Here is a 13,427-nt window from a genome sequence, read left to right on the forward strand (position 1 = left end):
CTTCCCCAACCTGGTGCCATCCTTGTGTTTTGGACAACTCTCAGCATTTTTGACCATTGGCCATGTTGGCTGGGGCTGATAAGAGTTGGAGTTCAACTTCTAGAGGGCCACAGGTTCCCCATCCTTGCCTTAGAGCATTCACAACTCTCTTCATCCATATGGCCAGGTCCGCCTTGGCTGCTTTAATCAGCTACGATTGGCAAACCACAAGAGAGTTGATGTCCTAAACATTTGTATGAGCTTATGGACTTGATTAATGATTTTGAGTATTTTGAGCTGTCATCTGTCTGTTCTTATTGTCTTTTATTTTTATGTTGACATCTTTCACTGAATGTTTGACAAGCATCAGATAGGTTGCAATTAGTCACAGATGGATCAGTTTGTATACCTTGGGAAAGGCTATTAAATTTGTATTGGTTGTTATCTATAAAGAATTAATTAGATATATTTATTTCATTTTATTTTTGATGTGAGTCCATAATAGTTTATCATTACTCTCATTGGCAAACATGTGAAAAAGAACTAACTGTGTTTAAGGGGACAAATCACTCATCCGTTAGACAGCAGTTCTCAAACTGGATCATAGAGTGCCTTCTTTTCCCATTAAATTATAAAATCGCTTTTTGAGACTTCCAAAGTATGAATAATACCAAACGATGTAACAGGCAAGACTATGCCGACATTAATCAGAGGAACTTCAGAGAACTAAATGTAACCTTGTGAAGTGGAGTCCCCTGTGGAATTCCTGGACAGCATCTTTTGGGGGGGGGCTTGGGAACTACTGTATGAGATTCTGGGACCTTCCCTGAGGAGGCTGTGGGAAGGTTGTGGGAGCACTGAAGACCTAAGAGGAAAAAGAGGAGAACAGTGATTGTGAATAAAAAGAGCCATCTGGAGAAGGAGACAGTAGGGGATTATAAATGAGCCTTCTACCCTCCTGTAGCATCCACCCATTCATCAGCAGCTTCTGAGTCAGGGAGAGACAGAGATGGCGGCCTAGAGCTGTATCCTAGCCCAGGACTGATGAGAAGCAAACAGGTCTGAGGAATTCTATCCACTCACCCATGGACAACTAATTTATTGGATTCCATCACATCACCTCCTATTTTTGTTGATTACTTGTTAAATAAATAACATCACCCCTTTTTCTCTTCTGTCAAGTTGCCAATTAGTGGGGCTGGTGGACTGGAGACACTGTGTTATTTTAGGCTCTGGCATACTTCCTCCTCATCCATGCTACTATAGGTTTAAGCTCAGGTCCCATAATTACCCCCACACACACACGCACACACACACACATGCTCATACAGGGCTGCTGGTATGGGAATTTGGGATTGCAAAAACATCCTTTGAAAATAGTAAGTGCCATTTTTGGAGGCAATGGGGTTCACTTTCTCTTGAAATAAATGTCAGATATAAGTGGCCATTGTGTGCCTTAGGAATAACAAGTAGCTGTTTCATTTGTCATGTAGTGTTGCAAGATTATTAAGGAATTGAAGCAACAAAAATATCAGCTTTTGCTAGAGTTGCTAGAATTTATGGCAAAGGTTAATTAATTCAGTGACTGTATTGTAAAAGCCTGCAGGTAATTGTCATCTAAGACAGTTGTAAAATAGAACTCTGGGTATAATCTGTTCCTGTATAAAGGGAAGCTCTTTTATCATATCTGCAGTGAACAGAAGCTATGGGGATGTCATTTTTTAAAAAGTAATTAGCACTACTTAATGTTGCGAACAAAGATTCAGAATTCATTTAAAAGCAAATTCAATTATGCTATTTAAAATTAAATTCAAAACTATGCAGTTTATCACTATTTAACATCAATCTTCTCTTATTTAGTCTATGTTACCTTAAAACAAAGTCTACAGTAATCAGAGTACTTACATTTTAAATAGTCTTGTTAAAGGCAATGGTCCTCTTCTAAAGTAAGGGCCTTGTGAATTATGGCCTGTTTATTTCTTTTCTCTTGAAAGAGCGGCAAAACAGGCAGAAGCAATGGGTGAGTTCACATGTCATGCTAAGCCACCCTGCAAAGAAGCCACCATGGATTGGTTGTTCGCTCACTAACCTGACAGAAAATTGGGGACTTTGCGGCTTGCTTTTGCTTGTTTCCCCCTCCTGCCAGCTCTGGCATATATCCCAGGTGCCTTTGCAGCAGACGTCTTTGTTTCCTTGGTCCCTATGTCAGCATCCTTTCTGCAATTAGGTCCTCTGGGGCTGCTGGCTCCTGAGGGAAACTTCCCACCCCCACATCAGATCACCAAATATAATTAATTTTCTAAGCCCTTGCAAACACGTTAATGCATTCACAAACTTCTTTGGGGGGAATTGCGCTCCTGTGCAAGAGCGCCTGTATGATATTTAGACCTACATACTGATATCCCCCTCTTGTCAATGTCCTTGTCAATTCCATCTTCCATTTTGGCACTTTCCCTGTGTCAGGAGCGCCTTGGCGGCCTCTCTCAGTAGATTCCAATAGCCAACTCAAGACACAGACGAAAGGAATTCTTTTCAAAGCTTTAATCCTTTTACAACTTAATGACTCTTTCAGATGCTAATCACCAGCAACTAAAGCAAGGAACAGCAGGGTAGCCTAAGCTTCAAGTAGGCAGTTGATCCCCGTTTGAAAGAGAGTCACTTGAAGACCCAGAACTTATGGGCTAGGGAGAGATCCTCCCTCTTTCCCTTGGGTCCATGGGAGGCGGCCGTTGCTTGCGCGCCAAACACGCTCCACGCCTCCTTTCCACGCCCTCCATCGCTCGTCACTCTTTGCGTCTGCGTCGAGCATCTAGCAAGCCCCCCTCCTGCACTCCCTCTCTACCAGGGTCACTATCTATCTCTGGAATGCCGGCAGGAAGAATCTCTGCCAGGTGCTGAGCCTGTGAGGGATGAGCTGGCTCCTCCCCCACGGATTGCTGTTCCTCCTCAGAATCAGAACTGCTCTGGGGCTCTCTGGGCTCAGTTTCCACCCTGACACCCTACTAGCAGACACCTTTTTTTAAAGGGTGCTTCATGTTAACACTGAAGTAAAACCACCCTCCCCTCAAGTGCCTGCTCTCCTGCAGCCACCAGCCACTTTCGGCTCCCCCCCCCCATCCCCCCATGCTTGTCACTTCCCTCCACTTGTCTCCGTTGCTAGCTGTCTCAAATACATATGGGTTACAGAGTAGTGAGTGGGATAGCTAAACATACACAAACGTCATGGCAAAGCAGTAAAACAGGGTGGAAAATTGCACAAATTTCAAGGCAGAGCAGTAAAATGGAGGGGAAATTTACTCAGATTTCCTAGCAGTGGACATTCACTCCTGCACACTTGCACAGCACTGGGGAAAAAATTGCTAACATGTTCTGGACTCTCTCTGGTGTCCTTCCTTTATTTTTAGGAGCACAGGGTGGAGGGCACTGAGAAGGTTTGAATGAGGATAGCAGCAGCACTAGCAAGATCATGAGGAGGAGCAGGAGTTTTCACCACTCTTGCTGGGTGGCTCTTTAGCTGTTCCCAACAGCCCAAGATGAAGTCCTGCCGGATTTGTACGACTCGAGAAGCCACCATGGGTATGAACAACCCTAAGATAAGCCATTGGTTCTCAGGGTGGCTTGTTCATGAAAAATAAGCAGTCCTGCAAAAACTATGCCAAGTTGGCACAACACAACAACCTCCCCCTGCCCCCCGGCTGATCAGCCATTGTGGGTTTTCATATCATGTGAACCATGTTGATGCACTACAGGAATATAAAAACCCTTGCCTCTACTTGATTAGTCTTTCTCTGGTCAGAGCCTGGGCATTTATTATTGATTCAGAGGTCAGAGTTCCCAGTCCCTGAACAAGATACGAAGGTTGTGAAGGGTCATCTGAGGTCATGCTCAGGATAATACCTGAGAAAGTGTGTGCCTGTTTAGCAGATTGCATGGTTTCTGATTCAAGACCTGTCAGCTCCAATTTGAACTGATGCTTAGACAGATGGACACTGGAACTTTCCAAGGGTCATAGATTAAAGAAGATGTTATTAAACATAAGAAAAAATAGAGATGAGAATACTAGAAATTGAATTATCAATTTTGATGTAAAATGAATGCAACATGGACTTGCAGCCAGACTAGAAATAGCAAGACATGGATCATTGGGTTGACTAGGGCCAAACTGGGACTTTATTGGATTTTAACCTAACAGGATCTGTAACAAACAGGGCACTGTACAGGATACTACTATCCCAGCTGACATGAGGCTCAGGAGAAAGAGATTGCAGCACGGGAGCGTACTGGTTGTTCTGGGGCAGATCAGGTAGAGTAGAGCTGCATCTGGTAAAGAATTCTCTCACAAGGGGAGCTATTGTCCCCGCAGAGGACTGCAAACAAGTGAGGCCTTAAAAAGACTGTCGGAGCCTGGTCTTCCAGTTTCTCCACTCCTGCTGGCTGCTGACTGCAGTTTTCAAGGGGCCTGTGGCCTATTTCATAATCATGCTCCTGTGTGGTTGAAGGCCAGGAGAAGCTGAAGGAGAGCTATCCTCAGAGTCCAAAGTTAAAAGTTATCATCGTAGTCAGAAGGGGAGGGCTATATCCTCAGACTGGGAAGGCATTGAAGGAGTGCTTATTGCTCTCCCTGAAGTTGGTGACTGGAGACCTGTCTGTCTCTCAGTCCTTCCTGGGGTGATAAAGAGCTTCAGAACTAGAGGATGTGACGACCCCTACTGTTGGAGCAGCCTAGCAGCTATCCCTAGCTCGACTTAGGGTGAGCCATATTCAGATATGAGTTGAAGGTAGTGTAATAACTACCCCCTCCCCACTGGCCTTATAGGTTCAAGTGTTGAGGCAGTCCTTCCTGAGTCACTGCATCCTGAGCCCCCCAAGTGCAGGTGGGTGAGAAAGGTTGTCCCCAAAGGGTCTATACCCTTCCCACCTGGATTCCACAGCCTGAGTGATGAGTTTCAGGAATCCCCCATCACCTTAAAGGTGCCACAGCACTCACCAATGTACTTACCTGCCTGAGTTACTTTTCTAACACATCCTTGGCACACAAGGAGACAGGCCTCTGTTTCGTTTCCCTTGCCCTACCTGCCAGGATTGTTGTTGTTGTTGTTCAGTCTTTAAGTCGTGTCTGACTTTTCGTGACCCCATGGACCATAGCACTCCAGGCCTTCCTGTCCTCTGCTCTCTCCCGGAGTGTGCTCAAGTTCATATTCATTGCATCGGTAATGCTATCTAGCCATCTCATCCTCTGCCGTCCCCTTTTCCTTTTGCCTTCAATCTTTCCCAGCATCAGGGTCTTTTCCAGTGAGTTTTCTCTGTGCATTAGGTGGCCAAAATATTTGAGCTTCAGCTTCAGGATCTGTCCTTCCAATGAGCACTCAGGGTTGATTTCCTTTAGAATGGACTGATTTGACCTCCTTGCAATCCAGGGGACTCTTCTCCAGTAGCACAGTTCGAAAGCATCGATTCTTCGGCACTCAGCCTTCCTTACAGTCCAGCACTCACAGCCATATGTTGCTACTGGGAAAACCATAGCTTTGATTATATGGACCTTTGTCGGCAAGGTGATGTCTCCGCTTCTTACTATGTTGTCTAGGTTTCCCATAGCTTTCCTCCCAAGGAGCAAGCATCTTTTAATTTCATGGCTACAGTCACCATCTGCGGTGATCTTGGAGCCCAAGAAAATAAAATCTGTCGCTGCTTCCATTTCTTCCCCTTCTATATGCCAGGAAGTGATGGGGCCAGATGCCATGATCTTCGTTTTTTTAATGTTGAGTTTCAAACCAGCCAAATTTTTTAATGTTGAGTTTCAAACCAGTTCCAAATTTGTTGGCATATTGAGTGCAGCACTTTAACAGCAGCATCTTTTAGGATCTTAAATAGCTCACCTGGAATACTGTTATCTCCGCTAGCTTTGTTGTTAGTAATGCTTGCTAAGGCCCACTTGACTTGACTCTCGAGGATGTCCGGCTCAATTTCAGTGAGTGTACTATCATGGCTATCAGGGACATTCAGATCTTTCCTGTATAGTTCTTCTGTGTATTCTTTCCACCTCTTCTTAATCTCATCTGCTTCTGTTAGGTCCCTACCTTCTTTGTCCTTTATCATGCCCGTCTTTGCACAAAACGTTCCCTTGATATCTCCGATTTCCTTGAAGAGATCTCTAGTCTTTCCCATTCTATGGTTTTCCTCGATTGTTCATTTAAGAAGGCCTTCTTGTCTCTCCTTGCTATTCTCTGGAACTCTGCATTCAGTTGGATATATCTTCCCCTTTCTCCCTTGCTTTTTGCTTTCCTTCTTTCCTCAGCTACTCGTAAAACCTCATCAGACAGCCACTTGGCTTTCTTGCATTTCTTTTTCTTTGGGATGGATTGAGTTGCTGCCTCCTGAACAGTGTTACGGACCTCCATCCATAGTTCCTCAGGCACTCTGTCTATCAGGTCTAATCCCTTAAATCTATTCCTCACCTCCACTGTATATTCATAAGGGATATGATTGAGGTCATACCTGAATGGTTTAGTAGTTTTCCCTAAGTTCTTCAATTTAAGCCGAAATTTTGCAAGAAGAAGCTCATGATCTGAGCCACAGTCAGCTCCAGGTCTTGTTTTTACTGACTGTATAGAGCTTCTCCATCTTTGGCTGCAAAGGGCATAATCAATCTGATTTCGATATTGACCATCTGGTGATGTCCATGTGTGGAGTCGCCTCTTGTGCTGTTGGAAAAGAGTGTTTGCTTTGCTATGATCAGCATGTTCTCTTGGCAAAACTGTATTAGCCTTTGTCCTGCTTCATTTTGTACACCAAGGCCATGCTTGCCTGTTATCCCAGTTATTTCTTGACTTCCTAATTTAGCATTCCAATCCCCTATGATGAAGAGGACATCTTTTTTTGGTGTTAGTTCTAGAAGGTGTTGTAGGTCTTCATAGAACCAATCAACCTCAGCTCCTTTACCCTCAGTGGTTGGGGCATAGACTTGAGTTACTGTGATGCTGAATGGTTTGCCTTTGATTTGTACTGAGATCATTCTGTCGTTTCTGAGATTGTACCCCAGTACTGCTTTCCCCACCCTTTTGTTGACTATGAGTGCTACTCCATTTCTTCTAAGGGATTCTTGCCCACAGTAGTAGATATAATGGTCACCTGAATTAAATTTGCCCATGCTTGTCCATTTTAGTTCGCTGATTCCCAATATGTCAGTGTTCAATCTTGCCATCTCATGTTTGACCACCTCCAGCTTACCTTGATTCATTGATCTTATATTCCAGGTTCTTAAACAATATTGTTCTTTACAGCATGGGATTGCTCTTCCCAACCATTGGCTTTCCTTCCTACAAATTAAATCCCATTAGCCCTGCATAATTGTTCCTTCAGTGGGGCCTTCTCAAGGCACCCCAGATCTTCTTCATTATTCCTACCGCCCTGGGTAGCAGTTCTCGCCATACCCGGTTCAGCAGCCTAGACCAGTCTGAACACTTCCAAGCCTCCAGGCCATGCCTTTTGGCATATCCACATCCTAGCCTTCATGAAGCAGATCTCACAGTTCTCTGAAAACCTGGGTGTCAGTGACTCCCAGCGTGTTATTCCTGCCTTACCTTGAGTGGAGTCCCCAGCTGTGCTTGAAAGATCCCACATGCATTCTGCCGCTGGCCCAACATACACACTGTGGTGGCCCCAGGGCACCTATGTCTGATCACTTTCTGATACACTCACTGCTCAGCTAGGCAGTTTCAGGCTGTTCTGCTGCTGGCACTGTCCCGACCCACCTGCACCACTGCTCCGATCCGGACGGACAGCTGTGCTGTAACTTCATTGACATGATAGATTTTGACTGTCTGCACTTTGTGATGAATTCGTCAGATTGGGGAAGCCAGGCCAGAGGTGGCAGATTTGCTTATTTATATAAATAAATATATTGCTTGTCTGTAGATAATATTCAAAGTGGCAAACAAAGTTAAAACTATCCATCAAAATACAGCTTGGAAATTGTTTAAACATCTGTTGTCTACCAGATATAACTGGAGATTGTTTGGTACAACTCCTTTGTAAAACAGATAGTGAAATAGTTTGTAAGATCTGTTCTGAATAGTTGGTTGAAAATTTATGTATTTATTAAACCTAATTATAATTTGCACAAAATACACAATTGTTAGTCCAGTGTATTGTGGTTGATTCCTTGCACTTACAGTATATATCCTATGGCCATGTGCAGTGATGGTGTTGCAGACTAGCAGAAAATAAGTGTGCTGTTCCCTTTACCTGCAAACTGTTTTGAGAGCTCTGGCACCTTAAACCTACTCATTCATGCACATCAGCCCTTTGCTTCTTCCCCTGAGGATCAACCTGCACAATGAATTGTTAGTGCCGATATATGTCAAAGTGCCACTGCATCCAACTTCGTTATTGTTTCCTCTAGGCCTGTTCATGGCTATCCGGTGATAAGATTCATGTAGCAGAGAAGCAGTTTGAGTGCCCTTCCCTTTCACTACATAGATAATGTTGCTTGTGAGACAAATTCTCCATGCAGATACTTAGTCACACAGCAGCTTCATGCATATGATTTTTCCCACTCCAAAGGAGAGGGGAATGCAAATAGGGTTTCCGTGTGACTGGGCATTCATGCGAAGCACCAACTCATAAATGACATTATTTGGGAGTGCCTGTATCAATAGCACCATTTCATGGGCATCTCAGTATTCTGTGCAGAACTGGGTACCGGTTCCGTTTAAAACACAGCTCAGAATCTTCTAGAGCTTTTATCTAGGAAACATGTGCTTTTGCCTTGTTCTGTCAGCTACAGAGACGTGGCTCTCTGTCTGTGTTCTGTGGGTCAACGCTAGTGCCCTCCCACTCTGTTCTCTTGAACCACCACTACCTCAACAGCAGCAGGAACCCTCCATTCTTTCACTTCAGTGAGCGCTTTGCTTTCACTACACATTCTTTCTCCCTTTTTACTTTAGTTTCTTAGTCTGCAATCATAAGTACATTCGAACTCCAGTGGCGCTTTTGTCCAAGTAAACATGTGCTTGAGATTTTGTTGTTAGTTTTCTTTGACTCTTAGTTAGTAATGTGGGCAAAGCCTCCAACTATATTTTAGGTGGGTGGTCTTTTTTCTTCCTCTTTCCTCCTAAGGATACCTCCTGAGCTCTATTGATATTGTGCTTGAATGTTCATAGAATTATATAAACAGCATCTACCAACCAGTGGTCTGCCCATTTTACTTATTAGTAACTGTGTTCTTGCTGCTTCCTTTTTTTTAGTTGGATCAGGGATAGGTGGCTGAAGAATACACTATTATTGGTCAAGGGAATAATTTTACATAATAAATGTACAGGAAGTCATTGTGTTGATAAATCTGATCTAGAGAATTAAAAATGCTAACTGTGTGGCTATGTGACCTATCAAGAGCATGCAATTTGAGGACCCTAGCTTAAACTTATGATACAGAGAAAAATACTTGCATGTAGTTTCCAAGGAATTATGAGTCAAAGACAGTGTGTTGAATCCAGATGGAGAGAGCAATCCTATGGTCCCCGGAGAGCATCCTGGATTCCCCCTGAAAGCCATAGACACTGCTACGCCTTCAGGAGGGGGACTTCATGATCTGGTTGCTCCCCCTTGCAGCCGCCACTGTGTGGCGCCACAGAAAGAACTGTGGTGCCTGTTTTTTCCTAGCTTACAAAAGCAGATATGGATGACCTTGTAGAGGTCAAAAAGGCAGCGTTGCAGTAGGGCAGAGAGGGGAGAGGAGAAGCCAGGATACCAAAAATCCTATGGCCTCTCCAGCCCCAACCCTACCTCCACAGTATGCCTCCTTTAGATGGGTTCAGAGGCCAGACTAGAGGAAACAGAAAAACAAAACAAAACAGGAAGATGGAGAGGTGAAAATTCCTGCCTCGCTTCTCCTGATCTGCCAGCACCAGCTCAGCAGGGCACTAGATGCTCAGAAGCCTCCTAGATTGGAGGCTTCCTTCTAAGGGGAGTGCAAATCTCTTAGTTATGCTAGGAGTAGATCCACTGAAAACAATGGGACAAGTTACTCATGACTAATCTAAGCCCTTCTGATTCGGGTGGATCTAGTCTTAAGCATGACTATGTCAGGATCCAACTCAATAAACTAAATTCATTATAATAATACATGCACTTGAAGAAATCTTTGGGTTGTATCCAGTGGTGTTCATCTGCCAGCAGAACAGACACTGCTGGCAGAATGAATTTTCCCTGCTCCCCCCAACCTGCACTGGAGGCATGGGGAACCATTCAGAGCAGATTGGGGAAGAGAGAAGGGGCACATCTTGTTGCACAGATGGACATCCACTCGCGTGATACTGGATGTAACCCCTGGGGGCATATGTTTAACTGAAATGTATTGAATAATTCTTTAGTTATTGAATTCAAATTCTATATTGAAGAATTAGTTATTCATCTTTCATGTGTGTACTTGCAGATGTTGTGTAACTGTGTGTATTTGTAAGTGAAGTATTTAACCCTCCTGTATCATGCAAAGAAGGAAAGCATTACCCATTTCTTTCTCCCCACATCACAATAGAAGATTCAGTGTTTGATTCCTGCTTCTTCCCTACCTCTTGGAGGGAGCAATCCTATGGCCCCTAGACACTGCCTAGAGGGCCATAGGGTTTTTCGGTTTCTGGGAACTGTACTCCCTGCCCTTTCCCCCGTCTCTTTGTAACTGGAGTGGCTGTCTCCATACCGGCTACGTCTCCTCACTTGGAAATGGAGAGCGGAGATGGAAAAAAGGGGAGGTCCCAGGGAAGGGGAGGAGACTGCAGAAGCTGCGTTATGCAGGTTCCTATTGGGTGTCCAGGCCCCTTCCCTCCCCCTCCCTGAAGCCTTGCCTAGACAGGGAAAATCACCCATCTAGGCAAAAATGCAGGGCGGTCAGAGGACAGAGGTGAGGATTGCCTCCGTGCTCCAGCCGCCCTGCATTGGATATCATCAGCTTCTGAGTTCAAAGGCTTGCGCCCAAAACAATAGATATCTGAAAAGGTCATTCTAAACAATAATGGAGAAAAAAATCTAACTTGCTGTAGTATCAAATATAGAATGCATATATTTTGATAAATCAATGGAATATAACCAATAAAAATCACACGACTAAGGCAGATTAGTGCATCCTCAGCTGTTCAGTTGTGCACTTTAGAGAACACGTTTATATTACCCAATAGAATTAAGTAATCAAATCATTGGAATAAAACCTCAGTTCTTCATTCTATTGCCTCCATCATGGGGTTTTAAAACATGAAACCAATACATTTATTGCAGTATATACATTTCTAAACAGATTTTAAAGAAATTAAACTAGATTTCAACTTGTTTTTAAAGAAGTATAATGGATATCTTCAGGCACTGAGACATTGACATACACATTCACTGTATTTATATCTTGCAAAAGTTTATAACCCTGTAAAGTGATGATGCCTGGTAATTTTATGAACACTCTGAAGCTGGAGACAAAGACATTAAACCCTCCTCACTAAATAATTCAGATTCTATTTAGATTATTTTGGGAGAAGTAGAACCCCAGTATTCTACTTCCTTAACTATATGATGACATATTTTAAAACAAAAGAAATAAAAAGCAACTTATTACCTAAAATTTGGCCAGTTATGGGAACATATATTGGAGTTCTTGGCCAGTGATCGTACGTGTAGGCAATCAAAATTATGAAGCTTACTAATACACCTTCAGCTTATAGTAAATGGAACATAATTATGTCTGCAGTGTCTGGAGGTTATGTGCTATAATATCACCTATTAAATTCCACACAGTATCTTTCAAAAAGTATTTTTCCTTTTCCTTTCCTTTTTTATTTTCCTTTTGTTTTCAACTAGGACCCCTACTATGGCTGGTGGCCTATTTTCTATTGACAGAAACTACTTTGAAGAGATAGGAACTTACGATGCAGGAATGGATATCTGGGGTGGAGAGAATCTTGAAATGTCTTTTAGGGTAATTTTCCATTTTACTTCCTTTTCTGATAACTGGCAGTTTTTCTGTTAAAATGTTAAAATTTAAGAAAGGGATACTTTTCACTTGTTTGATCTAAAATGAAATCTTTATTTTGGTTTGAAATTACAGGTGGACTCCAACTAGCATCCCATTGGCAGAAGGCTTCTGTCAGCTGAACAGTGAGGGGGCAATTCACCCTCCCTCTACATCTCCCCATCTTCCAAAATCTGCTCTGGAGGGTCCCCCAACCCTCCAGGGCAGCTTTAGGGGAAGGGGAAATAGTCTCATTCCCATTCCATTGATGGAAGTCTTCTGTCAGTGGAGGGACTAGTTGGATTTCATCTTATGTTTTTAGAGTTGTGGGGTTTGCATGCAATATGTAACGCTGTTTTGGAAGCTTTGGGTAATTGAAAATGGCATGCTATAGATGCATAGATTTATGTTATCAAAGCTTTCACTCAAATAATGGAAATAGCAACATATGAATGAACTAATGGTGTTGAAATCCATCATGCTTCTTTAGCCGAAACCTCCACATGTTTTTTTTCCATGAATTTACAAACTATTAATGGGGTTTTTAAATGGTGCTTTACTTTTGAGAATCATGACTACAAAGAGGTTTAATTCACATCCTTGAGCAAACTGACGTGTTTTGATCATCTGTACTCAAATGCCCGTGACAAAAGTGAAATCTCTGATGGAAATTCCCTTATTTGTAGATGACCCTCTTAAATACATGAAAATTTAATAATTAACGTTTAGATAAAATGAGGAATGAGATAGACCATATAATGTTGTTTTATAATATTCAGGTGATTTTCATACCAACGTATCTGATAGAACAGTCAGCTCTCATAAAGACTGTGTAGAACTGTCTTTATCATGCATATATCCAAGTGCATATGCCAGTTCCTATATTTAATCCATGTCAAAAAAAGTACATGGATGGATTACAGATTACAGAGATTGGGGTCATGTGTGTATGTACACCTGTGGTACATCTGGTGTGGGGAACATAAGGTGTAGAGTATCATAGAATGGATGAATATGTGAACTGGTCTAAGTGGCTCATTAAATAAAACTTACCTTGCCAATTGACTGCATGTCAGAATTTTAAAGTTTAGACAAGCATGTTGAGCGCTAACTATATGACTCGGGGATGGGTCATAGCTCAGTGGTAGAGCACATGCTGTGCATGCAGAAAGTCCAAAATTCAGTCACAAGCCTCTCCAAATATGGAAGGAAAAAACCTGCATACATGAAATGCATACACATTTACATAAAATATATTTATAAATTAGTTTAACTCCTGGTCAGTGTCCATATGGCTGGTCAGAGCTTTGTGGCTTGTTGAGCCCATGGTCTAGGAGGAAGGGGGATTAATGTGTCTGTAACGGGATATGTTGCTTTTGTGTGTCTATTTGTCTGCCCTAATAGTACCACTTATAGTATCATTGGTAGACTATTATTACCCAGGCAACTCATGTGACGT

At 42.8% G+C, this 13,427-nt stretch overlaps 1 protein-coding gene across 3 annotated transcripts in view; it reads left to right on the plus strand.

The window, feature by feature from the left end:
* The window catches only part of GALNT13 (polypeptide N-acetylgalactosaminyltransferase 13), a 328,615-nt gene that overhangs the window by 177,257 nt on the left and 137,931 nt on the right, over nt 1–13,427 (plus strand). For all 3 annotated transcript variants that reach the window (XM_084810981.1, XM_084810998.1, XM_084810989.1), the window contains one exon: nt 11,818–11,935. In XM_084810981.1, the coding sequence (XP_084667107.1) occupies nt 11,818–11,935 (118 nt within the window). The remainder of the gene's footprint in view (nt 1–11,817; nt 11,936–13,427) is intronic.

The sequence above is a fragment of the Heloderma suspectum genome, chromosome 1 (genome assembly GCF_057233095.1).
Source record: "Heloderma suspectum isolate Gila_16-S chromosome 1, 16-S_ref, whole genome shotgun sequence".
Lineage (NCBI taxonomy): Eukaryota > Metazoa > Chordata > Lepidosauria > Squamata > Helodermatidae > Heloderma > Heloderma suspectum.